The sequence below is a fragment of the Leuciscus leuciscus genome, assembly GCF_965113295.1.
Source record: "Leuciscus leuciscus genome assembly, chromosome: 3".
NCBI classification, from domain to species: domain Eukaryota; kingdom Metazoa; phylum Chordata; class Actinopteri; order Cypriniformes; family Leuciscidae; genus Leuciscus; species Leuciscus leuciscus.
Window position 1 is genome coordinate 58104559 of NC_138727.1, and position 26183 is coordinate 58130741.

The window sequence follows — 26183 nt, forward strand, 5'->3', positions numbered from 1 at the left end:
AAGCCCGGCAGATGTAGTGCGTTGTCCGGTATGGCTTCACTTAGCCAGGTTTCAGTGAAGCACAGAGCAGCGGAGTTTAAAAAATCCTTGTTAGTGCGGGTGAGGAGAAGAAGTTCGTCCATTTTGTTAGGAAGAGATCGGAGATTCGCAAGATGAATACTGGGGAGTGCAGTACGGAGGCCGCGCTCGCGGAGTTTAACCAGCGCGCCAGCGCGCTTCCCGCGTTTGCGTCTGACCGCGAGTTTGAACAACACCGCTGCCCCTCCGACGAGAATGTCCAGTAAAACGTCTGAGTAATCAAAATCTGTAAAAAAGTTGTCTGGTGTGTGTTTCCTAATGTCCAGTAGTTCGTCTTTGGTGAAACTGATAGGAAAAGAATGACTAAACGCAGAACAAACCAACAAAAACAACACAATAACTGGAGAGCTCCACACCGAGGCAGCCATCCGCGGCGCCATCTTGGATATCACGGAATAGCGACAGAATCACAGCGGCTAATGGTTGCTATTGTGATGAACGTCGAGGCAAAACAGCGACATACTGTAGTCGCAATTATATGCAATCAAAGTTCAGTGTTGATGCTCAATTCCCACAAATAATGGGAAATGACATTCCCATAGGTGGATTCGACCACCCTGCTACACATATGCAATCCAGGACGATGGATCTGACAGAACTATCCTCCACAGTGCAGCTCAGCAGTTGGGCCTCAAAGGTCAACCTGAAGACCTTCTGTTTCAAACAGTACATGTCACAGCCAGATCCTTGCCAACCAATTCTGGAGACTTTACCTCAAATTCTGCCTGCCTGGACTTCAAAAGTCGTCAAAAATGACATCCGGGTTGGCCCTACGTTGCTGATCATGGATGCTCAGCTACCCAGAGCTCTCTGGTCTGTGCGAAAGGTGTCAGAAGTATTCTCCGTAACTGACACCAGAGTGAGGACAGCCAAGGTTCAGGTGGGAGAAAAATCATACACTTATCCAGTTGCATGCCTTACGGTACGTTCACACGGGGCGTCAGCGTCAACGCTTGACGGAAGGCGTGGCTGAAGTTTGGCACTGACGCCATGGTCATAGCAGCGTCAGCCAATGAAATTAGACAGGAACTCAACAACAAGCTTCATTGTCATTCAACATGGACATAAAAAGTATATAAAAAGTGGTACATAAAAAGTGATTGGTCATAAAGGACCGGGTGATTGCCCACTGCAATAATTAGTTTCTCCTCCATTTTAAAATGTATCCTCAGTTTGCTGCTCTTGAACAGGATGAACGTGATGAACGTGATTGGCTGCCGCCTGGCTACTGTATTTGCATAGAGCGATCCTGATTGGCTGACGCTTCCGTCTGCGGCGCTTCACTGGCGTTGCTCGCGGCAGAAGTTGAAAAATTCTCAACTTCTGCCGCGAGCAACGCCAGTGAAGCGCCGCCGACGGATCCACAATTCTTTTCGGCAACGCTTGACGTCACCCATTCAAAGTCAATGGGAAGCTTTGACGCTGACGCCCCGTGTGAACGTACCGTTATACAATTACCTGCCATTCCTGATAAAAGTAATTGTAAACCCCACAGAAGAATAGAAGCCTTTTTGTATATGCACATATTTCCTTATGGAAATCTAGGGGCAGTTGTAAACAAAGGTGTTTTTTTTGTTGGGTTTTTTTGCTCTATCTCTAACCTCTCTCTATTAAATCTCTCCTTCTGCAGTTTGAGGCACACGCATACACAGCACATTGCCTGAGCCAATAAGCTTCCAGAAACCTTGACCACGTGATCTCCCCCGCCCTCACAGTGCAGCGGGACACGGAGAGACATGCTAAAGTTATAGCGGCATAATAAGTGTTTATATTTTGGCCAATTGACAAAATGATGTGCATTCCAATTCTTAATTATATAGTTGATGAGGAATAAATTTTCTCTTGTAACTGAGTTATTATGCCTCATAGCCCAGACAGAGTGGCACCATACAAACTTTGGAGTGCTTGCAAGGTGTCAGGTTACAGCTGTGCACTGCCTATAATGCAGAAGTTACAGCCTAATCTTATTTTATTGTACTGTATTATTGACAGTATGTTTAATTGTTGTAATTTATCATTATTATTATTATTATTATTATAATTATGAATATTCACATTTATGTTACTGTTTATTTAATAGAAAACCACAACCACACAAACCAGTCCCAGAAAACAATTGCGTCTTCGTGTTGTCTGTAATTGGACAGCCATTGGTGGGTCAGCACCCTGAGCAGGAAACTTATTCTATATAGGTAAGAGCTATCAAGCAAAAAGTATTTTTTCTATTCCAATACTTTTTGTAACATAAGAAAAAACCTCATCATTAAATGGACATGGCAAATGAAGCAGCATCCTTCATAGCTCGGGAATTAGCCAAACGGAGAAAGAAAGAGGAAGTAAAAAGAGCATTTCTTTAAGATGTGTGTGATTTTCACATGCAGTGAAACTTTTTATTTCTTCACAGACAGGATTGTTCACATACTAGCTGTGTCCCAATGTGAAGGCTGCATCCTTCGAAGGACGCAGACTTCGAAGCATGCAGCCTACGTGGCCTTCGAAGGAGGCTACGAATGTAGCCTTCATTGGATAGCCTATCTAATTGAGCCACCAGGTGTCCCTAATTACCGCCTTTTAAACGGTGCGAGAGGAGAGCTGCCATCCTACATGGCATTTGTGAAATTTCAAATTGCAATTGAAACGAGTAAATATGGAGCCAGAATTGCTCATTTTTATTTTATGATGTTTTATTAACAAAGTTCGGGAGGAGCAGGTTCAGATAATTAACCAAATTATGCACAGCTGGAGATTAATCAGTAATCAACTCAATGACAGAGTATAAATTCACAGCAGACCTATCTCTGTTCATTGAAAGTTTGTCAGCATCCCTCCTCCACCCCATCTCCTCACTTCCAGTTCCATCTACACTTACCAACTGGGGGGAGTACTCTGGGTTCGGGCCTAACTCCGAGCTCGGAGCCCTCCCCCCGGACAGCACGCCAAATACGCATAAACTATTGTACTAATTATATGTAGATGTGAACTCGTGAAAATGTTTTATATGTTACTGGAGGAGATGGTGGGGATTCATCCCCGGCGCCGCTGGGTGATGTATCTCAGGCTTTGCCAAGACCATGGGCAGGTAAATTTATCTGGTTTGCTGGTCCTTAATTGACAGATTACACTTTTAAATGTAGCTAATTATTGGTTCAACTTACTTGAATAATCTAATGATACATATGAAAATACAAAATACACAAAATGGTTTGAATGTTGACTTAAATCTTACCAAGATTCAATTTTATATAGTTTATTCTCTTGACCATGGTGAACATATTTTGACAGGTTTTTAAACCCTGTTTTGTTTTTACACAGTTTAAACATTAAAAAAAAAAAAAAAAAAAAAAAAAAAAAAATGTAGGGTACACATTACTGCAACTAGTCATTTGCAGCTGTCACAGTTGCTAGGCAACAATACCTCCATAAGTTAGTTAGCAACAATTTGTTAATAATGTGATGGTGGACTGTAAGGAACTACATTTGTTAAGCATTCACATACAAATGTAAAGTACTGAAGTACTTTTTTTCCCCTCACAGGACAGCAATACTACAAAAAACATGGTCGTTTACAATATGTATTTTTGTAAGTTAAACTACCCAACAGTAGGCTATATAAAGTACTTTAAATGTATCAACCTTCAACCTATTCAGAAGTAAAATGCAACATAGCAGTAATATTGATGCAGAACCATATATATATATATATATATATATATATATATAATATATATGGTTTTGCATCAATATTACTGCTATGTTGCATTTTACTTCTTTACTTTTACTCTTGATGCATTAGAGTATGCAAAATAACACATTTACTTAAGTAAGGTTTTAAATATGACTAGAAGTTTTTCCCCAATGTGGTACACAATTTCTCTTTTCCTTCTTTCCCTAATTAAGACCAGACCCCTGTACTGCAGAATAAACCTGGACATTCCAGTGCTGGACAGGTTTTTTAATGAGATGGAAGACACTTGACCTGATTTTCGGCTGAGCAGGGAGGCCCTGAGAGTGCTGCTGGACCTGTTGAGAAATGACCGGCAACAGGGATGGGGTTCCACAATAGAGACCCTGGTATTTCTTTTCTGGCTGGCGTGTGGTACATCATACAGGGTCGTCTCCAGAGCATTTGATATGCCTCGTTCCACTGTCCACCGGGTCGCTGAGGAGGAGGTGGCCATTCGTTACCAGGGTCTCTATTGTGGAGCACATCCCAGTCCAGCAGCACCATCAGGGTCTCCCTGCTCAGCTGAAAGTGTACATACATATACATATATATATATATATATATATATATATATATATATATATATATATATATATATATATATATATATATATATTATCTGATTTATGTACCATTAATTTGAATTGTTTTCCTGTTGTTGTAAATATTTGTAAAAAGTACTTGAAATCATTTTCATTTTACATGCTAAAAAAAACATGTATACAAGTCAAGAACAATTGTTTTATTTCCAAATGTATTTTATTTTTTTTTTTATATGTAAAACGTATTACAAAAATAAACAATGTACAAAAATTGCCTTGCCTCATTTACAAATAACTTAAATTCCATATAGGTTTTAACTCAACACAAACAGTGTACAGAAATGACTTTGTTTCATGTAAAAATAAGTGACAAAAAACATAAATACCAAAATTGCTTAACTAATTAAAAATTTTAAATTTTCTACCATTCTCTCAAGGAGAGAAAACAGTCTGTCCATTCTCTCCCTGCTCTCTTGTGCTCTCCTCTCCTCCGTTTCCCTCTGAAATCGCATGTCCTCCCTCATTAGCTCAATGAGCTCATCGCTGCCTCTTTTTCTGGCTGCCGGGGCTGAACTTGGCCCTGGTTTGTCCTCAGGGAGGGAGGCAATTAGGACAGGGGGGTTGTTGGAAGGCCTCTGTCCCAAAACCTCATCCATGAGGAGAAACCATGGCCAAGTTTCAGCAGTGGATTTCCCGCTCACCCCCTCACCTGTCCCAGGACACTTGCAATCCTAAGGCAGAGCAAATACACCATACCTGTTGTTAACAACAAGAACACCACAATACATTTCAGCAAAGATGTGTCAATTAACTTGCTTACCTTGTATTTTTTTTTTTTAAGTTGTCCCATTTTCTTTTGGCCTGCAAGGGAGTGACCTTCCCCAGCAGGTCCATTTTCTCCAGAATTTTCCTAAAAAAGGAAAGACTTATGAAAAATATTAAGACAGGGTTGCAATCTTAACATTAGAAAAATCACACAGCAGTACATGCATACAAAATACTCCTGGATTATATTCCTGGATCCTCAAGTTTGCTTAAGACGTTTGTAGACAAAAAAAAAATACATAAAAAGAGAAAGACTATTGCCTTAACTAGTTGTCTCATTGCTGTGGGCTTTGTATAGGGTGAGGGTTAATTTTTGCATACAAGAGGCAGCTAGTGGAAATATTACAAATGGTTTATGACTTTAATGACTTTATGACTTTTACCTCCAAGCCACAGTAGCCGAGTTTTTGGCCCCTGTAAATAGATAATCATTTTCGGCCCTTAATTGAATGAAGTCAGCCGTCTGCTCCTCGGTCCCTGAAACAAAAAGAATTACAACAGGTTTTGCCTCAGACCACCTGATAAATGAAGCTGCAGTTTTTTAGTTTAAGTTCAGGTTTTTTAAGAAACACCCCTGGGTTTTAACACTTGTTTCGCTGGCTATTTCAGGTAAATTAAACGATGTATTGCAGACGCCGCTATGTTTTTCAGGTATTTTTATCTACCACATTTCAGATGGATTTGTGCTCCTGTTTTTATTTACTTGAATATACCCTCCTACTTGAAATTCACTGCAAAAAATATTTTTTTACTTACTATTTTGTCTTGTTTCTTGTTCAAACATCTGAAAATTCTTAAATCAAGAAGCATTTAGCCTACTAGACAAGTAAAACATTTCCTGTTTTGGGGGGAAATTAGGTGAGTATTGCTTAAAACAATAAAATAATCTGCTAATGGGTTAAGCAAAATAATCTTAAATCAAATTGAAAACAATATTATTTTTCTTACCCCATTTGGCAGATTATTTTGCTTATTTTAAGCATAAACTCACTTAATGGAGATATTTTTTCCCCAAAACAATACAATAACTTTTGCTTGTCTAATAAATGCTTCTTAATATAATATTTTTTTGATATTTATACTAGAACAAAACCAAACAACTAAGCAAGAAAAGCATTTTGTTGATATTAAATTTAGTATTTGCTTAATTTAACTCAGTTGATTGTTTTCACACAGGGGGTTCAGTGATTGGTCCATATTCATGCTTTTAACACTTGTTTCGCTAGTTATTTTAATAAATTAAAACACAATACATTTATAAGTGAATTCCTCGGCCACCACACTACAGACGCCCGACATTTTTTTGGAATAAACTTGCGTGAAGTTGCGTCGTCACTCACCGTTTATATACTGGTCGTCACCGGCGCGCTATGAATTCTGGGGAAGGGTAGGCCACGAAGTGTCCATTTTGTCTCCTTCGTTTGTCAGAGAAATGAAGTGCGCATTTGGCGGCGCATTTGAATGACATACCAAACTGGAGCAGCCTTCGTTGCGCCGCGGTGACGCAACCGGCCTTCCAAGCGTGCAGAGTTTGAATTGGGACAGCCTTCTTAGCACTGCTGAGACGCAATCTGCCTTCAAACGCGGCCTTCGAAGCGTGCAGTGTTTGAATTGGGACAGTCTTCGTCGCGCCGCGGTGACGCAATCGGCCTTCAAATACGGCCATCCGGCCTTCAAATACGGCCTTCGAAGGACGCAGCCTTCACTTTGGGACACAGCTACTGAGTTCCTGCTGAGTGAACAAATGCAACCGTGATCCTTTTTTCTTGAAATTAATTTATTGAGTTTGATGGGACTCTATAAGATCATCTTCACTAAAACCCTTAGTCTCGCTTCCTCTTTTGTGTGTTGATAAGAGGCCTGCGAACTGCTTTAAACCTTTAAGCAAATCCTGACCTGGCAGAAGCTGTATCCTGTACAACACAGACATTTGCTTTTTCTTGTTCCATAATGCTTTAAGAGAACCAAAAATTACCACTTTATAATTCAGGAAAACCAAGGAGGAGATTGGTTGCAACTGGGAAAGGGATTTGTCATTCCACTGCACATATGGCAATAATCTAGACTGAAGGCCGACTGCACTGCATACGTGTTAAATTAAAACTAGCAATAATACTCTTCTCTAAACTTGGAGTAATGGTAATGGAGGGATCGAAGGCTCGCAATATACGTTTGTAGAGTTCTAGCTGCAAACTTACAACCGGTGTGACCAGTGCTCTAGCTGTATCTCTTCAGGCTCCACACTGACAGCTGCATTTAGAGGGTCTGTGAAGAGGTCTATGCGTTCTAGTATGCATTAACAAGGAGGCATTAATCACTCTTGAGGTTTTTTGAAGAGCTGCATGGAACAACACTGTATTCAGCTTGTTTACATCAGGAACACACTTACTCGTGTGTAACTTGTGCATTCAGTACTCCTTGAGTCCCCCTGGTGGGCTGGATAGAACAGCACATCTCTAAGGTAATTTACAATACCCTGACATATGCAAGGCTGGATGATGTGAAAGATCTGGAAGTGAATTCTGAACTGCTCTTGTAGACTTTCAATTTCTTTTCTGTACTTGGCGAAACACATCTTGCATTTGGGAGCATCTTTGCACATCTCCTCGCAGGCAGAGAAGTGTGTCAAATTTGGACGAAAATCCGCTGTGAAAAAGGTTTAGTTTACGTTGGAAAGCGTTCATATGCGCATAGAGGTCTGAAGCAGTCCGAGACCGACCTTGTAACTGTGTGTTCAGATAATTCAGATGCGCAGTCATATAATCTGTGAGGAAGGCCATGTCACAAATAAATTCTGGATCCCATAGTTTGCTGCTGTAAGCTGGAAATCAACTGATCAGACAGTATTTGCAACTGTTGTTGTCTCATCTCTTACTGAATTCGGCTCAACGCCCTTGGATGATGACATTTCACTGCTAAATAATGCGCTGGCTATTAACCTGGATTTATTTGCTCCTCGCAAGGTCCGTGAAATCAAGTTATACTCGCTCTGCTCCTTGCTATAACAACCTTCCTCTACTTTAGTTCTAATGCGAGTGCGGCACGTTTTTCGGGTGCCCTGTTTTCAGAATTTTGTGCAACATGATTTTGCCTCACTTGAGCAACTTCAATCTGGTTTTTCGAAAATTTGTATGACTCATAAATGTTATGACTTTTATGACATGACTTTTATAGCCGCCTGTTTGGTTGGTTCTGTGGTAGTGATGGGAAGTCCGGTTCTTTTCCGCGAACCGGTTCTTTCGGACAGTTCGTGTCAATGAACCGGTTCCGTAATGACGTCATTTCTATCATCTCGGCGGATAAATATACATTAAAATAAAGGCATTTGTAATCATAACTTCAGTTAAATAATAGTACTCATCGTCATAATCATCTCGGATAAGTTTCTTACATTTACGTTTTGAAAATGAACCCTGTAGTAGGCCTAAGGCGATGCGCAAACGCGGATGTTTTACATGTCTTAAAGATCTAAAGTGAATAAACTGGTCTTCATCAATTTTATTTTATTTGTAATTGAATAAACTTACATTTCGCTGAATTCGGGCCCTCATTCAAGTCCTCGGTTCACCCGTGCTCATGTATCAGCACAGCATCAGTTGGCCAAAAGAAAGTTCGGTTCAGAGACGGTGCTATCACGCATGCGCAGTCTCTCCAGCTCATCGGTTCTCCGTGTTGAACGTGTCCGAAAGAAACAGTTCTTGGTTCTGTACTGGTGATCCGAGAACCGCTGTACCTGTACGTACGGTAGTGCGCGCATGCGCAGTATCAGCTGCTCGTGCTCATCACTTCTCTCAGCACAACATGTCTCAGCTCAGTGAACTGTTGGATTTACTGGAGTAAAATATACTCCGGGATATTGGTATATTTCTAGTCGAAGGGACTGTCAGGACTCAGGCATGTCCGAAAGTGAGTAACTTTAGTAACTTGTGGATCAGCGCTGACTCAAGACGCGATCTGTTTCGAACGATTCAGTCCGATTTAGTGTACTGGTTCGACCAGTTCACTAAAAAGAACCGGTTCAAAAGAACGATTCGTTCACGAACCGGACATCACTATTCTGTGGTTCTGATGGTTCTGTATTTGAGTTTCAGAAGAAATTAAGGAATCTTGGAGTTATCTTTAATTCTCCATTAACATTTGACCCTCGTGTACAAAACGTTGTTAAGACTTCTTTTTTTTATATCTCAGAGATATTGCAAAATTGCGCCCCATGCTATTCTTTTCAGCTGCAGAAAAGCGAATTGCTTGGAATTTTTAAAACGCATTTAAAAACTGTTTGTTAGGTTTGGTTAGGAAAGTTAGGTTATTGTTGATTGTGGTAATCATTGCTGGTTTCTTGTTTATTTAATCCACCTATGCTTTTTTGTTTGATTTATTTTGTATTTTGTTTATTACTTTACTTGTATTGTCTTATACTGTAAGCTCCTTTAAAGGCACTATAGAAAACAAAAGTTATTGTTATTATCGGCCGTGTTTTCTCTGGCTGGCTGCAGTATCGCTCTGAGCGGGAGACTGAAAACCCGAAGTAGAGCTCGAGTGGTCTGTGTTTCGGTTAGTCACTCACAACTTGTTTCTGTTGGAACTGTTTTCATCGTTGTAGAAGGAATAAGTTGAAACGTAAGTTGCTGTATATTAAGGACTTTTTTTTATTGAAATGTTGTTGTTCCGAACAACAGCAAGATTGCGAGTGTTATTTTGTGCAGTAATCCTTATATTAATAATCTTATGTAGTTTGATCTATTTATTTTTTAATTTTTTTTAGCAATCTCTAAGTGTAATGGTCTTTAATATTTCTTATGCTGTTATTCTTGATTTATTGAATGACAGAAAAGTGTGGAGTTTTACACTAGAGCCTTATTTTCTTCTGCCTTTTATTGGAAACATGAACAATACCGATACTCACGGTCAAAAACATTAATAATCTCAATGAAGTAAGATTCACACATGATTAAAAAAAAAAGCATAAAGAGAAACACACAACCTAGTGATTACACAGTTTTACATAAATTCATTAACCGTTTACTTTCATTATCGCACATCCATCTATAAAACGATCCCTTAATTACTTCAGTCACACATCATCAGGGCACTCCTGTCAATCATTCAGGGCTCCTCCCACAAAGAGATGAATAAAGGCTGTAAAATTTACTGTGTCCAAAACACTATATCCTCTTGTTAGTCTGAATAAGAAAGAAAGAAAGAAAGTTAAAACTTGAAATATGTCAATAAAAGCATCATCAACATTTGTCAAGAGGAAAGGCTAATAGATTGGGTTTTGTCTCTATCTAGTGGGTATTCTTACTTGCTCGAAGATTTTCATACAGAGACGAGTCCAGTTCGGGTTTACAATCATCAGGTTGAGCAGCCTTTATGAATGAAGACAAAGTAAAAACAGGAGTGTGTTATTTAAATTCCCATATTCTTAGTCAATATAGATATGTTCACATTGACATTGAGTGTTTAATTCCTTTTGGCTAAAGGTGAAGAGAGTTTAGTCTTCTGTAGGAAACACTTACCGTTACATTCTCATACACAGGATCACTCAATTCAACATCATAAGCATCGCGTCTGTCATGATTAATCTTTGCCATAAAAAAAAAAAAAAAAAAAAAAAAACAGAATAAAGAGAAAATAATTAATGTCTATAAACAACTCACTAGAAAAAGTCACTAATTCAGACTTTCACTTTTAGTTACAAATGAATTTAGTAAACTACTGAAAACCAAATTATTTTTTCAAACACCTGGTTCCCCTTTAAAGACAATGATTTGAAACAATTACAACCAATCAGAACCTATTTGATGATTAATACATAGATATGATTTGAACTAATGATATTTCTCTAGGACGTGGCACTGCCACTTTGAATGTGATGAAATCTGGTCTATCTTCAGGATTTACTGCAGAAATGAGCTTCAGATTTCATTATTCAATAACTAACTGAGTTGCTGTCAGTGTGGAAAGATAGGATGGGGAATTTTGGCTTAGTTCACGTTCATCATGACGTCTCACTGAATTCACAACTTTCTTATTTAGTCATTCACACACACACGAGAGAGTACCACAGACACACATCTTACCAAATCACTAACATCGTAATGATCACTGCAGCTCCACAAACCCCTCCAATGGATATGTATAATATCACCAGACGTCCTGCAACTGAGACAAAAAGAATAAAACATCTGAACAGATTTATTTGAATTACTTTAAAAAGAGTAATGTAAGTATGAGCCGCTCTACCTTTAACAGTGACAGTTACAGCGTCTGATCTCTGAGATCCATGTTGATTGTGAGCCTGACAGTAGAAGCGTCCACTCTGTAGTGCACTGAAACTCTGTCCAGATCCAACAGCTGAGGTTTCATTCTCCTTAAACCAGCTGAAGTTCAGAGCAGGAGGGTTTGAGTCACTGATGCAGTTCAGAGTCACTGAATCTCCCTCCACTATTACACCAGATCCACTCATCAACACTGAGACGTTCCTGGGTTGGTCTAAAACAGACAAAAATGAAAATAACTATTACAAAATTATGTGTTTGGAAATTTTAAACAATGTGCAAATGATTATTAACTCACATACGTTTAAAGTCACATTATCAGAGTATTTCTCTCCATGTTTATTGATGGACTTGCACTTGTATTCTCCACTGTCATCAGAGCTGATCTTTGAGATGTTGTAGATTCTTCCAGATCCTACAATCGTTCCTCCTTTAATCCAGCTGATTTCTGCAGGAGGGTTTGAGTCACTGATGCAGTTCAGAGTCACTGAATCTCCCTCCACTATTACACCAGATGGACTGATGGACACTGAGACGTTCTTTGGAGGGTCTAAAAAGTACAAAAATGAAAACCTTAAATCATCTAATTCAAACATGATTTCCTAATCTTAAAAAGAATAAATGAATCTGTACTCACACATGACATTGAGCTGAACAGCAGGAGAGATATGAGTGTGTCCGTCTACATCACAGCTATATCTGCCTGAATCCTCTCTTCTGACTGACTGCAGCAGGAGTTCATTGTTTCTGTCTCTTCTCTCAGTTAAAGGGATACTTCAGGATTTAGCATTAAGCTTTGTATTAGTAGAAAACCTGTAGTATTTTCGAATTACCGTGCTTTCCACCCTCATATCCCCCTGAGACAAGAGATTTATGTATTTTTTGTCTGGAAAAAATCCTCTGATGACGCAAAAATCGTCATTTTGCGTCATTGGAGGATTTTCTGGCCAGAGGCTAAAGACTACAGCCAGTAGGAGGAGCTTTCCCGCATGTTTTCAACCCGCCCATAGGAGGTGGGATCTCACTCACAGAATGTACACATAGTTTCAGCCGTCTTTCTTTGGAAGCTAAGCTAACAGGCTCTTGTTCTGTGGAGAAAGCTGAGTAGTAGGAGAAAGCTGAGTAGTAGGGGTTACCATCCTCTTTTTCCCGGACATGTCCGGCCGTCGCGATCGTCCAAAATGTCCGGGATTCGGCTTTTGCTTTCTGCAGTCGCCATTCATTGTTTACATGCACACCTTTTGTTTCAATCTAACTGAATTCATTCTGATTGGTGAATCTGAATGTAGTGTTTACATGAACGCTAAACAAGTGATCGGTTGATGTGCGTTTTAACATTGCTAAGAAAATTCCCGCTCCTCCGTGAGAGACAGGAGACCGATGCGTCTCAGTAATGACGCCACCGGCCTCGCGTCATTCTCCCGCGGCCCTCAGCCTCGTCCTGCTCGCCACAGTAAACATAATGAATGGCGACTGTAGAACGCAAAAGCCGAATCCCTGACATTTTGGGCGATCTCGATATCCCGGGCAAACTCGTTACGGAGACACACTAGTAGCCTAACCTTGTTGTTTTCAACTGCGCTCTCTAACCGGGATCAAAGTCACATGACAGTAAGAGTCACTCCAGGTTTACCAATCCATTTGTCTTTATCAGTGATGAATCTGAAATAGTACATGTGTGAATCCTTCAGTGTCACATGACTCAGTCTGACGGTGCAGTTCTGCTGTTTATCTCCCAGATACTGAAGCCTCTGACTGTATTCAGTGTCATTAGACAGATCTGGAGGCTCTTCACCCTTTATAGACTTTTTGAACCAGAACACTTTCTTGATCTGATGTCCAGTAGGGTATGTATAAGTGCATCTCATTATCACTGTTGAGTCCTTTAGTGCACAGATGTGTAAAGGACTGTAACTCACACCCCAATCAGCACCAGAAACCCCTGAAACACAGAATTAATCCTGAACAATTTAGCAGCTGCTTGTGCATAAAAAATGTAGTATCCAATTTATCTTGAGTGTTTCTGAAGTGTTGCATTGACTAACCATGAAGCATGAGAAGAACGATCAGAGGAAGAGGAGGAGCCATTCTGAGTGATGTCACTATCAACACCTACAACAAATGTACAGTGGCTTATTTTTCAACTTTAAGGGCCAGTTACATAAATATAGCCATTATGATAAGTGTAATGAATCATCAGAATCAGTCTGGTCCATTTGCAACAGGTTTATTAATAGAATAGTCGACAGGAAAAGGTCAGGCACGGGCAGAATGGACAGAGCAGGGCAGGCAAAGATGAGATGATAATCCAAGCAAGGGTTCAGAGGCAGGCAGCAAGCAAAACGGAGTCCAGATACAAGGCAGAGGGTCAATAGGCAGGCGGCAGGCAACGAGAAGATCAGATCAGATGGGGTCAAACACAGGTAGGCAGAAACACGGGAGAAACGCTCAGAAATGTTCACAACAGCAAAACAAGACTTCGCACTGGTTGTAATGTGAACTTAGTTTTTATGTGTGTGTGGAAACGAGATGCAGGTGCATGAGTGATCAGTGATGGCAGGTGGATGCGGGATTAGTCCAGGAATGATGTACTATGGGAGATGCATTTCTTAAGGGAAAGTCAGTATTCGGGTGACGGCGCCCTCTGGCGGCCAGAGAGGGAGGTCATGGAGTCGGTGATCGTGACATTAAGACAGTAGCTGCGTTTACATGGACACTTATAATCGGATTGACGGCTCAATCGGACTAAAAAACCTTCATGTAAACACCTTAATCGATCCGATTGAGCTCGATCCGAATGAAATTTCGATCGGATTGAAAGGGTGGTTTATCCCTTTTGTAATCCGATCGAGAGAACATGTAGACACTTGATCGGATTGAAAACCGAAACTGAAAGGACTGCGCATGTGCGATGATGTTAACTAGCGTATGACGCGCGGAACGAGCTGTTCTTCCTGTTGAATAAAGTGTCATATTAATAAGTTTCCTGTCATTCTAAAATTCTCATTTCATTCGCGCGTCTGTGAAGTGAAGCAGGACAACGTCCCACCAGTCCTTGTTTTGGATTGTCATCCACAGACGACTGGTTTTGGCCGCGGGGAGGGGCATTTTTACTGCGTGATAAGCAGCACGGCAAAACGGTTAATATGCTCTAAATTATGACCAGAGACGAATTAATATTACGTCTGCTGTTTAAAACAAATAAAGAACCAATAGAGGAGAATATTTATGCGCGAAAAGCGGGAAACTCTGTATATTCGTGCAGTGTGCGCATGTCAAAACATCAGATCCGATTTGAAACTTGTGACATATAAACGCGCACATCAATCTGATTACTTTATTTATCAGTCATGTAAACACCTTGTTCGGATTCATCAATCGGATTGATTTCATTCCGATTGTGTCCATGTAAACGTAGCTACTGTCTTAAGATCTAGTATGATAGATCAGATCAGTCAGTCTTACTTTTCGGTATCAGATTAGTCCAAAGTACGTTTTTATGTAACTGACGTAAAGTTATGAACAGTTTTAAAGAAGAAAATGTGATGACTAACTTGTAAGACTAGTCTTAGCGGCTTATGCAACTGGCCGTTAGTCTTGTCGTTTCTGTCTCATTGTTACACATTACGTTTTTCATATTCTCATTGCATTAGATGTTTCATCAAATATATTATACAGTATATATGTCTGTGGCGAGGGGGTGTGTGGTTCAGTGAAGTCTGCAGAGGGATAGAGAGACTGGAGATGAGCGGTGAGTAAGCAGGTCAAGTGCAAAACTACAAACACCTGTGTCTTGTTGCAGTAATTGGAATGGAGAAACGGATAAAAGCCACTGGGAAACTGGGGGATTCTGAGAGAGAGTGGACTGAGGAGTTGTGCGCTGTATCTGTGTCGAAACACAAGAAAGGAAGAAGAAACACCGCTGTCGTCATGCAATCCTCGTTAGGTTCGCCATTTGCAAATGTTAAATCGCCAGCAGGACTCCATCAGGGACTTCACCAGGCGCTTAGGGAAATGAGGGACGATCAGTAACGCTGTTTCCAAGCCCTCGTCCAGGCCCAACGTGAGCTCTTCCGGAGCTGGGTAAACCAGGAGGTTTGGGTTGAGAAGTGCCTGTACAGAACCTCCTGATTTACGATGATCTAAAACAAGCCATCCTGCAACAGTTTGGCCTCAGTCCGCCAGCAGTTCTGGTCGATGCAACTGGGCGAGAGTGGCCGGCCCGTCGTGATGTCTCAGCAGACCCTACTTTTGCCGCAGATGGCTGTTGGCCGGGGGAAAGTGACGTCGAGCTGATCCAAGCAGTCTGGTCAGTACCTGGATGGGAGACCTCCTGAGAAAACTAGGTTGCTGCTGGAAGAGGTGTTAGTGTGGCCAGCAGGGGGCGCTCACCCTGTGGCCTATGTGGGTCCTAACGCTCCAGTATAGTGATGGGGACACTATACTGTGAAAGAGCACCGTCCTTCAGACGAGACATTAAACCGAGGTCCTGATTCTCTGTAGTAATTAAAAATCCCAGGGGTTTAACCCCAGCATCCTGGCCAAATTAGCCCATTGGCCTCAATCCATCATCATGGCCTCCTAATCATCCCCATATATTCTCATTGGCTTCATCACTGTCTCCTCTCCACCAATAAGCTGGTGTGTTGTGGGTGTTCTGGCGCAATATGGCTGCCGTCACATCGTCCAGGTGGATGCTGCACAATGTTAGTCTTTTTAGAGGCATATAGGCCTAAGGATCTCTATTTGTTCTGTGTTTTCTTTCAAATCAGTTAGGCTATGTTTAGCCTATATGTTATTTATATGGATTAAAATGACTGAGGCTGAGGGTTGGTCCTCCAACTGCACTTTATACTTCCCGAGAAAGCATAAGTTATGTTCATCATGCGCACTTTGTGCATGACAGTTTTGTGTTGTGAACCTCTTGAATTCAAAGAGAATAAAACAATGGCAACAATGAGAAAAGAACAAATGTGCAACTTGTCATGGCATTAGAGTTTACACACAGTTATGTTGTGTTTAAATAGGCCCAAGCTATTCCCAGATATTGCCAGATAATCACTTTACCTCTAGCATACTTTTAGCAGACTTGGATCGTTTGTGATTCTGTCTGTCATCCTTTCTTGCATTGGCTTGAGCCTTAACTTTGCCAATTATATGCTATATTGTTAGTAGCCTGGATAGCCCACAGTCATTATGCTACATCATACCGCCTTCTACTGGATGTAAAATGCTCGGTAGTACATTTTGTCATTTTTAGAATGTTAAGTTCTACTTCTGTAGTTACTTTGGTGAAAGTAACTCAAAAGTAATACAGGAGTATTGTAACGCATTACAATTCTGAGACAGTAATATTGTAAGGTAAATAATTACTATTAAACAACAGTAACAAGTAACCTATAATGTATTACAGTTTGGAAGAAACTTACACAACACTGATCTTGACTATAGCTGCGCAACAGTCATTTTCGCACTGCGTGAGTACGGACTGTCCAACTTCTGTCCCTGCCACCTTTTGATTGACAGCAGCTTTCATTATATAGTCAGCTTGTATTACACAGTTATATGTTGTTAAAAGATTAAAGTTTTTTATCGACTTGTTTGTCACCAACATACAAAACACTGCTAGAGAAAACATTTTAGTGCTATTAGACTTTTGATTTTAAACCATATAGTTACTGAGACACAGCCCTGTGACAACTAGCCCCAACCAATCTCCCATAAATCCCCCACACTTAAGATATTTAACAGAACAGTTATAAAATCATGCTCTTACCCGTTTCACCAACACCCGTGACCAGTGACAGCACTACAAATGATCAGGATGAAACCAGTATAGGCGTTTTCACACTCTGAATGACACGTGATTAACACATTATACTTTCACATGAGCTTATGACACATCACCTAGTGCAGATCAAGCAGAGGAAGAGTTTTACATTTGAACAACATTAGTCTATTGGCATAAAAGTTAAACCGAGAGAAACTTTACGTCGGTCCATGAGCAAGATGCTCATGTAATAATGCTTTCAAACTTGGGAACATCTATTTTCCATAAGTTGCATACAGATAGTAATGACAAGGAACCTGTTCTTAAGAAACAGAGAAAATAATTGCTTTAACAACTGTACTTTATTTTGCATATACAGACCAACTATCCTAGCTTGTAAAACACTGGAAGGTATTGCAGTAGCAGTGACGTCAAAACACACATTTCATCGCTAGCATCGCCACATGTGCACTTGATAAACCTCCAATGTACTGATTAATAGCAATCTGGAAGTTAATAAAGAACTTTAAACACGCTGATGAAGCAGAATTGATTCATCTGAATGTTTTTATCATGATAACTATTAAGTTTTTTAATGTGTCAGTTGCCTTGTCCTTTTTGAATGCATCACACGTCTCTAAACATGGTTATACACTGTTTCCTCTTTTGTAGGTGAGAAAACCAAATGCATGAACTTTTGACATCAGCATCACATTGTTGATCATGTGATCTTCATTAAGCGATGGAGAGACGCTGAGGGACGTCACACAGAAGAGGAAGAGGAAGAGGAAATCAGTCCTGTCAGAGTAACGGTTGAGGCCTTTTCACATACCAAATATTTCAGCTCTAGTAATGGAAGTCCTGACTTCTAAATAAAATACAAATTGGGAATTGTCTGGACAAACCTGAAATAAACACTTTTTTGAGCATCAGAAACAACATTTATGAATCTTTATGAATCATGTAAAAAAAAAAAATGAGTGGGACTTGTTGATTGGATTGTGAAAAGTTGGCATTGCAAGGATCCATGGGTATTAGTGTTGACACTAGTAATTTATTGAATAAAGATGATTTCCAAATGTTAAGTATTTAAAGTGAATTTAATATTTAAACAGTTGTATTTCTACACAGAGCTTAAAAATGTTTAAGTGACACAAATAATTACAAAAACTAATAAACAATTAGCTTTACCTATAAGCAAGTTTAATCAACCTAGTCACAACGCATAAAGCAACAATATAGTTCCATGATGGCATTATTTGCCGGCCACAAGCCTTTGATTTCCACTTGAATCCATTGTCATATTTTCCTGATTCTTTTCAAAACACTCCTGTCAGGCTCCACCCACACAGTTACATGAAGACTGTAATGTTTTGGTGTGTGCCATCGTCCACCACAGCATATTCCTGTTTGTCTGAGACAAAAAATTAGACAAAAATGAGATCCATTTATAAAGTTTAACCATTTTGAAATGTTTAAACTGCACACTCATAGTGTTCCTGCACTGGTGTCGAGAGAAGGCCGACAGAGTTGGACATTTACCGTATTTCTCTGAAAGTAAGACGACCCTGATTATAAGATCCCACTTTTTCAAGATGCACCTTTTGGAAAAAAGCTTTTTGAGGGCCAAATCATGTCTTTTATAAAGAAAGTAATTTTATTTGAAAATAATTTTCATATTGCATATTTTTCATATTCTAAAGGTCATAAAACACAGGTGTTTGATCTGCATTACCTATCTGATCCAGGTAATATGATTTTTTTATAGCGCTGAAAACACAGCAGCTTCTCCCTGAAGTCAGAGGGCATGCACTGGGCATGTAGCCTAAGTGTGTCATTATATACAGTAGCCAAAATAAGAAATGAGGGGCCTCGCTCGTGGGTATGGTTCAGCTCTTTGGCAATATCCAGTGGATGACGGCTCTGGTTATGGGAAGCCCCTCATTTCTCCCCTCGGCCACGCACCGACACACTCGCCTGCCAACCTCCCATCGGTCACGCACCGACACACTCGCCCGCCAACCTCCCCGAAGCGGCCGCCTTTAGGACCGCAGGAAGATTTTCTTTGACTCGTCCTTTTGGGCTCGCCATCTTCTAACATTACACTTTGACACACCATATTGCATGGCTCCTAAATGGGAGTTGTTTGATGACTCCGCTGTGTTTATCTTTCCTGGAGGGAACACTCGTTTTACACATATTTGGCGCTCCCTGTTGTTGTGGGTGTATTATTGACATGTAAAAGTGCAGTCCCTGAATATAAGACAACCCTGTTTTTTTCAGATGTATTTCCAAGAAAAAAACATAGTCTTCTATTCAGAACAATACGGTAATAACACAAGACTAATCTCTATTGACTCATAATGAGAAGAGCTGGAAACTTACGGTACAGTTCTCATTATTTGTTACATTCTCATACAGAGGAAAGGTCCTTTTAGGAGCATTGGTGCAAGTGTAGTGAAGTGCCGCTGTTGGGTGGCGTCCTCTCTGCGTGTGTTGACTCCGCCCTAGATGCGCGCAGGTAATCAGTGTCTCATTCCAACGGGTATTTAAGGTGGCTGTTTTGCCACCGGACATGGCATCAATGTTCGACCGCCTCTCTAGTGCGTCACTATTCTTCCGTCGGTCTGGTGTTCTGGCTGGTGGTGAGTGCGACGGCCGTTTGTGATTGTTGCTCGAACCTACCGGACTTTAAACGGTTAACAGTGTTACTCTTGTCAGGTGCTGGGCTGTTTGCGGATAAGCACACGTTGTGCTGAGGGTTTGCAGCCATTGGCAATACGGGCCGTTTGCCGGATACCAACGCATGTTATATATATTGCACTAAGCGTTGTATTGCTGCTTGGCTTCCTGGTAGGTCTCTTTCTGGCTCTTGTAGCCGTATTTATTTTAAGTGATGTATAGTGATGGGGTTTATCTGTGTATTCCAGCTCGTCTTTGTAAACTTTGTTCATCTGTTGCTGCCGGACGAATGACGCGATCTCCGCATGTTTGGTATTGGTTATTTTGTTTTTGTATATTGTGTCTTGTAAATTGGGTACCCATATGTAAGAACAATTATTTTCTTCTTTGTAATTTGCATTTCTTGTGTTTCAGGCACTGTGAGTCCGAAGCAGGAGGGCTAGTTGCTCTATTTGGTGGTGGGTCCTGATGATGCACAGTGTGTGGTCTACAACCCATAGTGATTGATCTTGGTTGACGTGAGTGTGCGTGTGTGCAGTGTAGTGCACGTGTGGGTGCTCCTTGACCATCGCTGACGTTAGCGAAGTCTGGCACTAGCTCGTCCTGCTTCTGGTAATCACGAGTCCTGGTAGTTCTTTATTGTTATTGTGTTGTGGTTATGATTGAGCCTAATTGACTTGCACTCCAGCATTTTCTCTTTGTCCAATAAATAATATTTTTGTACTTTGTCATATCAACGTCTCAGAGTCTCTGTGTAAGGGAAAAATCGAACCTGTGTGTCCTCATTAGGATACTTCCCTGGCTTCTTTTTCTTTTTTTGTCTTTTATTATGACACGGGTCGCTGGAATACTTGATTTTGATTGGCCAAATGTGACATTCAGTGGTCAAATATTTCTGAATAACAACTGTTGCCCAATAACAACAATGTATAATTGTTTTTGCCCTCTGTTCATACGTCACAGCATACAGTAGATAAGCTGTGCTCCTCTTCCTCCTCCCGCGAATGCATTGCACAAATAAGCGAATAATCAACTCTTATTTGTAAGAAGCGCATTTTTTAAAGTAACTTCGCCCGCATTTTCTCTGGTGGGCTGCAGTATCGCTCCGAACGGGAGATTGAAAACCCTCAGTGGAGCTCGAGCGGTGGATTACATGACGCTTTGAGCGGGGAGGGGAATATCTGTCGCTCCTCTCCACCCATTTATACTATTCCAGTCCGGCTTTCAGTCTGTGTTTCGGTTAGTCACTCACGAGTTGCTTCTGTTGGAACTGTTTTCATCCAGAGCCGGTTAAAAACAGAGTTACGAGTACGACACTCCCATAGACTGCCATGGGAACTTTGGAATGCGAAAGTAACGCGTGTCGTGGAGCAGCCGATTGTTCCAAACACTGATAGTTCCTGCACTGAACCCCATTCATTTTCAGTGTTTCCGAAGAACGCTCGCTGGTAAGTTTACGAAATTACTGTATTTTTGACATTTGAACGCATTAGCCATCCTCTCATGAATCTAGTCAGTTGCAATTTATGTAGCCAACTTTAGTTAATGTTTATTGGAAGATAATAGTTAATTGCAGCTTGCTTACAAGACCAACACTTCATTAACGTCAGCTACCAGTCAGAAATGTGTAAATTCAATACTGAGGTCATAGTTAAATGTGATGTTTCTCTATATTGTATTCAGAGTTTTTTTGTCAACCCTATTTACATACATGAGGTGGTCAGAATACTAGAAATACATCTGGATATAAAGCAAATAAGTACAGCAGCACCCCCACAAATAAGACCTCAATGCTAAAATGTGTCAATTACAGTTTTTCTCAGTCGCTTTGGTGCATTTCTCACATCACTATTTACATTTGCACAACAGTTAGTTCAACCTCCACAACATTTAGTCATTTGTGCACATCATAGTAGCAGTTTCTCATTCCTTCCAACAAATTGCAAATGCTTTTGGACATGCATCAATTGCTTTCATACAACTCTCTGCTGTTTTATAACATTATCATTTGCTTATGTCATGTCTGTCAAAATTGTGAATGCTGAATAGTCATTCCACATAAAACTAATAGTCCTCATTTCATTGCTTGAGTCATTACATACAAAAATGTTGAACTAGTTGTCAAAATCTGTCAAGCAAATTTTACAAATTTTTTTAAATCTTTTTTTTTTTTTTTGAAAATGTCTCCTAAATTGAACAATTTCTCTCAGGTAAATCTCAGCTTTCACTGATGAGGAATGTCTGGATGTGCATGAATGATTACAGTACTCTGTATGTTGTAGGGCTGGTCCGAATACCATTTTTTGAGCTTCGAAGCTTCGGTAGTAATGAACAAAGGTGGGTAGAGTACCCAAAAACTGTACTCAAGTAAAAGTACAAGTACTTATAGAAATATTTACTCAAAGTAAAAGTAAAAGTAATAATCTTAATAGTTACTTGAGTAAGAGTAAAAAAGTATCCAATGAAAAAACTACTCAAGTAGCGAGTAACTTACTTCGGATTATATATATACTGTATATATATATATATATATATATATATATATATATATATGAAGAAGACTTCAGATGCAAAAGCCTCTGAGTGCCATCTGAAACTTTCTTCTAAAACAAGCATTTTTATCAAGCTTGTATATTTAAGTTCAGTAATTTCACTTTAATGACAATTAATAGGTACTTTTCATTGCCATTTAAGTGAAATAACTGAACATAAACGTACAAGCTTGATAAAAATGCTCTTTTAGAAGAAAATTTCAGATGGTACTTAGAGGCTTTTGCATCTGAAGTCGTCATATAGCCTATATAAAATTATATTATTTAGATGTTTTATTTTTATTTAAATGACTATTATTTTCATAAGTAGATTGGCTCTCTTTGCAACAAAAAGCCTTTTCTCCCATCTGTAGTCCGAAAAAGAAAATCATTGCCTGTCCTTTTGTTTGTATAATAGTAATATAACTTATACAACTACATTTGGATTATTAGACAATGTCGAAATAAAGTGAATCTGCAGAGTGTTGCATTCAAAGGCAAGCAATTGACACAGAGAAGAAAGAGTTAAAACTCTTCACATGTGCTCGCGCTCATGACTGCTATACTGAACATCTGAACACACAAAAAAAAAATAATAATAAAAAAAATAAGTTACATCGACGAATCTTCTTCTGTCGGTTCTCCAAAATATAATCAAATGAATATTTCTGCAAGCATGTTTAAACTGGTTAACTGTGTCTACGGCAGGCAATTAAAGGCATTCGTTTTCAAGTCGAGTTCGCACGCCACTGCGCAACAATACACACACACTACCGCGGGATGGCGGGTGTTCATAAACTGTGGGCAATGGTAGCTTATTTAATGTAAATTAATGTATATGTCCAAAAAACTGGTAATGTCATACTTTCTAGTAGTGCTATCATGGCGTAATAATCTGTTTGGTTGTAAAATGTATTACCTGAGTGAAATTAAATCGAGTATATCGTCCTGTGGAATCATTCATTCACAGACAGCTTACGAAGATGTTCAACTAATAAAGATCTTCATCGCTGGCAAAAATATGATGCATTTGCAGATTTGCTCTCACTTGACTGTACTGTAGGTCCACGGCCACTTCATCCAACGCTCTTGATGTCCTTAAATCTTCCTGTTATGACTCCGAGTCCAGTGTGAATTGAAATCGCTTCAGATGATTCAGTGCGTGCAGGAACTGAACAGTTCTGTTCATTAATTCAAACTGATTCGCGAACCGATTTAGACAGATCTGCCAACTTGTTTGATGAAGACTTTGAACAGAATCGACTCAAAAGAGTGATTCATTTGTGAATTGAGCATCGCTCAAGCCCAGAAAAAAGATACATCGCACTTACGCATTTAACAACATATTGCATTAAAATAAAGTAACGAGAGGAACGTCGCCCAACGTAACGAAGTAAAAGTACAGTTTTTTCATTAGAAATGTACTCGAGTAAAAGTAATAAGTACCCACATTCAAATCTACTCTTAAAAGTAAAATTTTTCCAAAAAAATACTCAAGTAAATGTAACGAAGTAAATGTACTTCGTTACTACCCACCTCTGGTAATGAACATCGAATATTCGAAGCTTCGGAGAGAGGGAGCTGAACATATTCTTCTCTCTAATAAAGGCAGTATTCTCTATGTGTCGGTATGTCCGTTTGCATTTTTATTATTTCGAGAACCGTTCATCCAATCGACTTCACAAGTGCAGTGTCGCATTTGGTGCAATATAGATGGACACGCAAGCAGTGATGGGAATAACGGCGTTATAAATAAACGGCGTTACTAACGGCGTTATTTTTTTCAGTAACGAGTAATCTAACTAATTACTGCTTCCTCCATTACAACGCCGTTACCGTTACTGTCAATAAAAATGCGGCGTTACTTTAATTGAGCTCACTGAAGCGGTTTTCATCCGAGTAGGCTCTCTCTCAGCCATAGGAACTGCAAAGTTTTTTCTCTGGTGTGTGAGTGTTTATGAGGCGCGGGACTCGACAAAAGCGAGGCGAATGCCGCGAGCGTGCTCGACAGTGCGCGAGAGAGACCGAGTGTGTCCGAGAACGCGCTCGACAGTGTGCGAGAGAGACCGAGTGTGTCCGAGAACGCGCTCGACAGTGACCGAATGTGTCCGAGCAAATACTTTATTTATAAATAAATTACACATATCAGCATTTGAATAATCTCTGTAGCATATTGGTATCATATGCAATGTTTTAATTAGTTTATATAACATAAACTCCAAAATAGCCTGCAGGTAACGTTCAAACATATTTGTTTGACGGTTGTGAGCACGTGCGGCAAACACGACTAGAATTTGGCTAAAATAACCTCTAATGATGACACTCTGTAGGTTATAAAAATAAACCCCCAAAAGATTATATTGTATAAAAAAAAAAAAAAAAGATTATATTGTATTATTATTATTTATGTTGATACATTGTTCAGTATTATATTGAAAGCACTTTTTGTTAAACTTACTATTGTGAGGAAGAAAATACTTCAAGTAGGCTATACAGAATGTCTACCAGTTGTAAAGGTGTGTGAGTTTTTATCATTTTAATTATATGCACTAGTGTATGTGTATGTATATTTTTAATAGGCTACTATTTATTTATTTTTGGTACATTTCTTAAGAAGCATAATTTATTTTTAGACTTATTTGTTGGCCAGTTGTGGTCTGTGCAATAAATATTAAAAGTTCTAAACCATCTATTGTTTTATTGTTGCACTATAGTAATGATAATATTTTAATATTTAAGTTAATAGGTGTCTCTCACATTGTCCCACAGCAACATTAAAATAGTGTAGATTAGTGTACAATGTTTTATAATAATAAGATGTTCTATTTAGTGTCAATTTCATTCATTTAACATTTCATATTGGGGGTATCCAAGAAATTTCTTATATTTAAACTTTTTTTTTTTTTTTTTTAAGTAACGCAATAGTTACTTTCCCTGGTAATTAGTTACTTTTGTAATGATGTAATTCAGTTACTAACGCAGTTACTTTTTGTGAGTGTCAGGGTTCTGCCCTGGCAGCGTTGTCTGTCTTGTGTCTGTTTAATGTTTCTATGTTTACGTTGTGTTTTAACACATGGTTGTGTCTTTGTTTGTGTTTGCCATGTGCTCCTCTGTCCCTTCCTCCTTGTTTCCTGTTACCACGCCCCCTTGTTTAGTTGAGTCCTTGTTTGAGTGTTGGCACCTGTCGTCTCATTAAGTCCTTGTTTGTCTGAGTGTGCTCACCTGTTCCTCATGTTCCTAGCTCCCTTTATATGTTCGCTCTTTCCCTCTTGTGTTTGCCAGTTCGTTAAATGTTGTACTTCAGAGTACTACTGTGTCTCAGTATCGTTCCTCTTAAGTCGTTAGTGTTTTGTTGTAGAAGTTTGTTAGTGCTCTGTTTACTGCCATTGGCTCTGTCTTGTTTCCCTGTTCCAGTCCTGTCCAAGTCCTGTCCAGCAAGCAGCCCTGTTCTGAGCCTGAGATACCTGAGTGTCAAGCTGTAAGAAGTCAAGCTGTAAGAAGTTCCTGTCTGGCTTTAGCTGGTTACCTCTGGTCTCACTCTGATCTGCCATATCTTCACTCCAGCCCACGGATACCTCATTACATCTGCTGCTCTGCTGTTGGCATTGTCTCATCTCTACCTATTGTTTGGATTGCTACCTTCTCCTACCTCGTTGTGTCATCTGTTTATCAATAAAGCTGTTAATTGTCATCCTGCATTTGAGTTCTCCTTCACAGATCCATAACAGAACGAACTGGCCAATACAGGACTCA

The 26183-nt window shown here is 39.7% G+C and overlaps 2 protein-coding genes and 1 long non-coding RNA gene across 3 annotated transcripts in view; 1 reads left to right on the forward strand and 2 right to left on the reverse strand.

Moving 5' to 3' along the window:
• LOC309493846 (sialoadhesin-like) overlaps nt 1–17014 on the reverse strand; it is a 128619-nt gene extending 111605 nt beyond the window's left edge. The window contains exons 1-2 of the mRNA XM_082163116.1: nt 15234–17014; nt 13493–13559 (exon numbers count right to left, since the gene is read on the reverse strand). The gene's annotated coding sequence lies outside the window, so the exon portion shown is untranslated. The remainder of the gene's footprint in view (nt 1–13492; nt 13560–15233) is intronic.
• LOC309493963 overlaps nt 1–26183 on the forward strand; it is a 124735-nt gene that overhangs the window by 2923 nt on the left and 95629 nt on the right. The gene's annotated exons all lie outside the window — the stretch shown is intronic.
• The window catches only part of LOC309493740 (B-cell receptor CD22-like), a 42063-nt gene continuing 24323 nt past the window's right edge, over nt 8444–26183 (reverse strand). Inside the window, exons 10-11 of the mRNA XM_082162961.1 lie at nt 10472–10535; nt 8444–10349 (exon numbers count right to left, since the gene is read on the reverse strand). Coding sequence (XP_082019087.1) covers nt 10345–10349; nt 10472–10535 — 69 coding nt within the window. The 3' untranslated portion in view covers nt 8444–10344. The remainder of the gene's footprint in view (nt 10350–10471; nt 10536–26183) is intronic.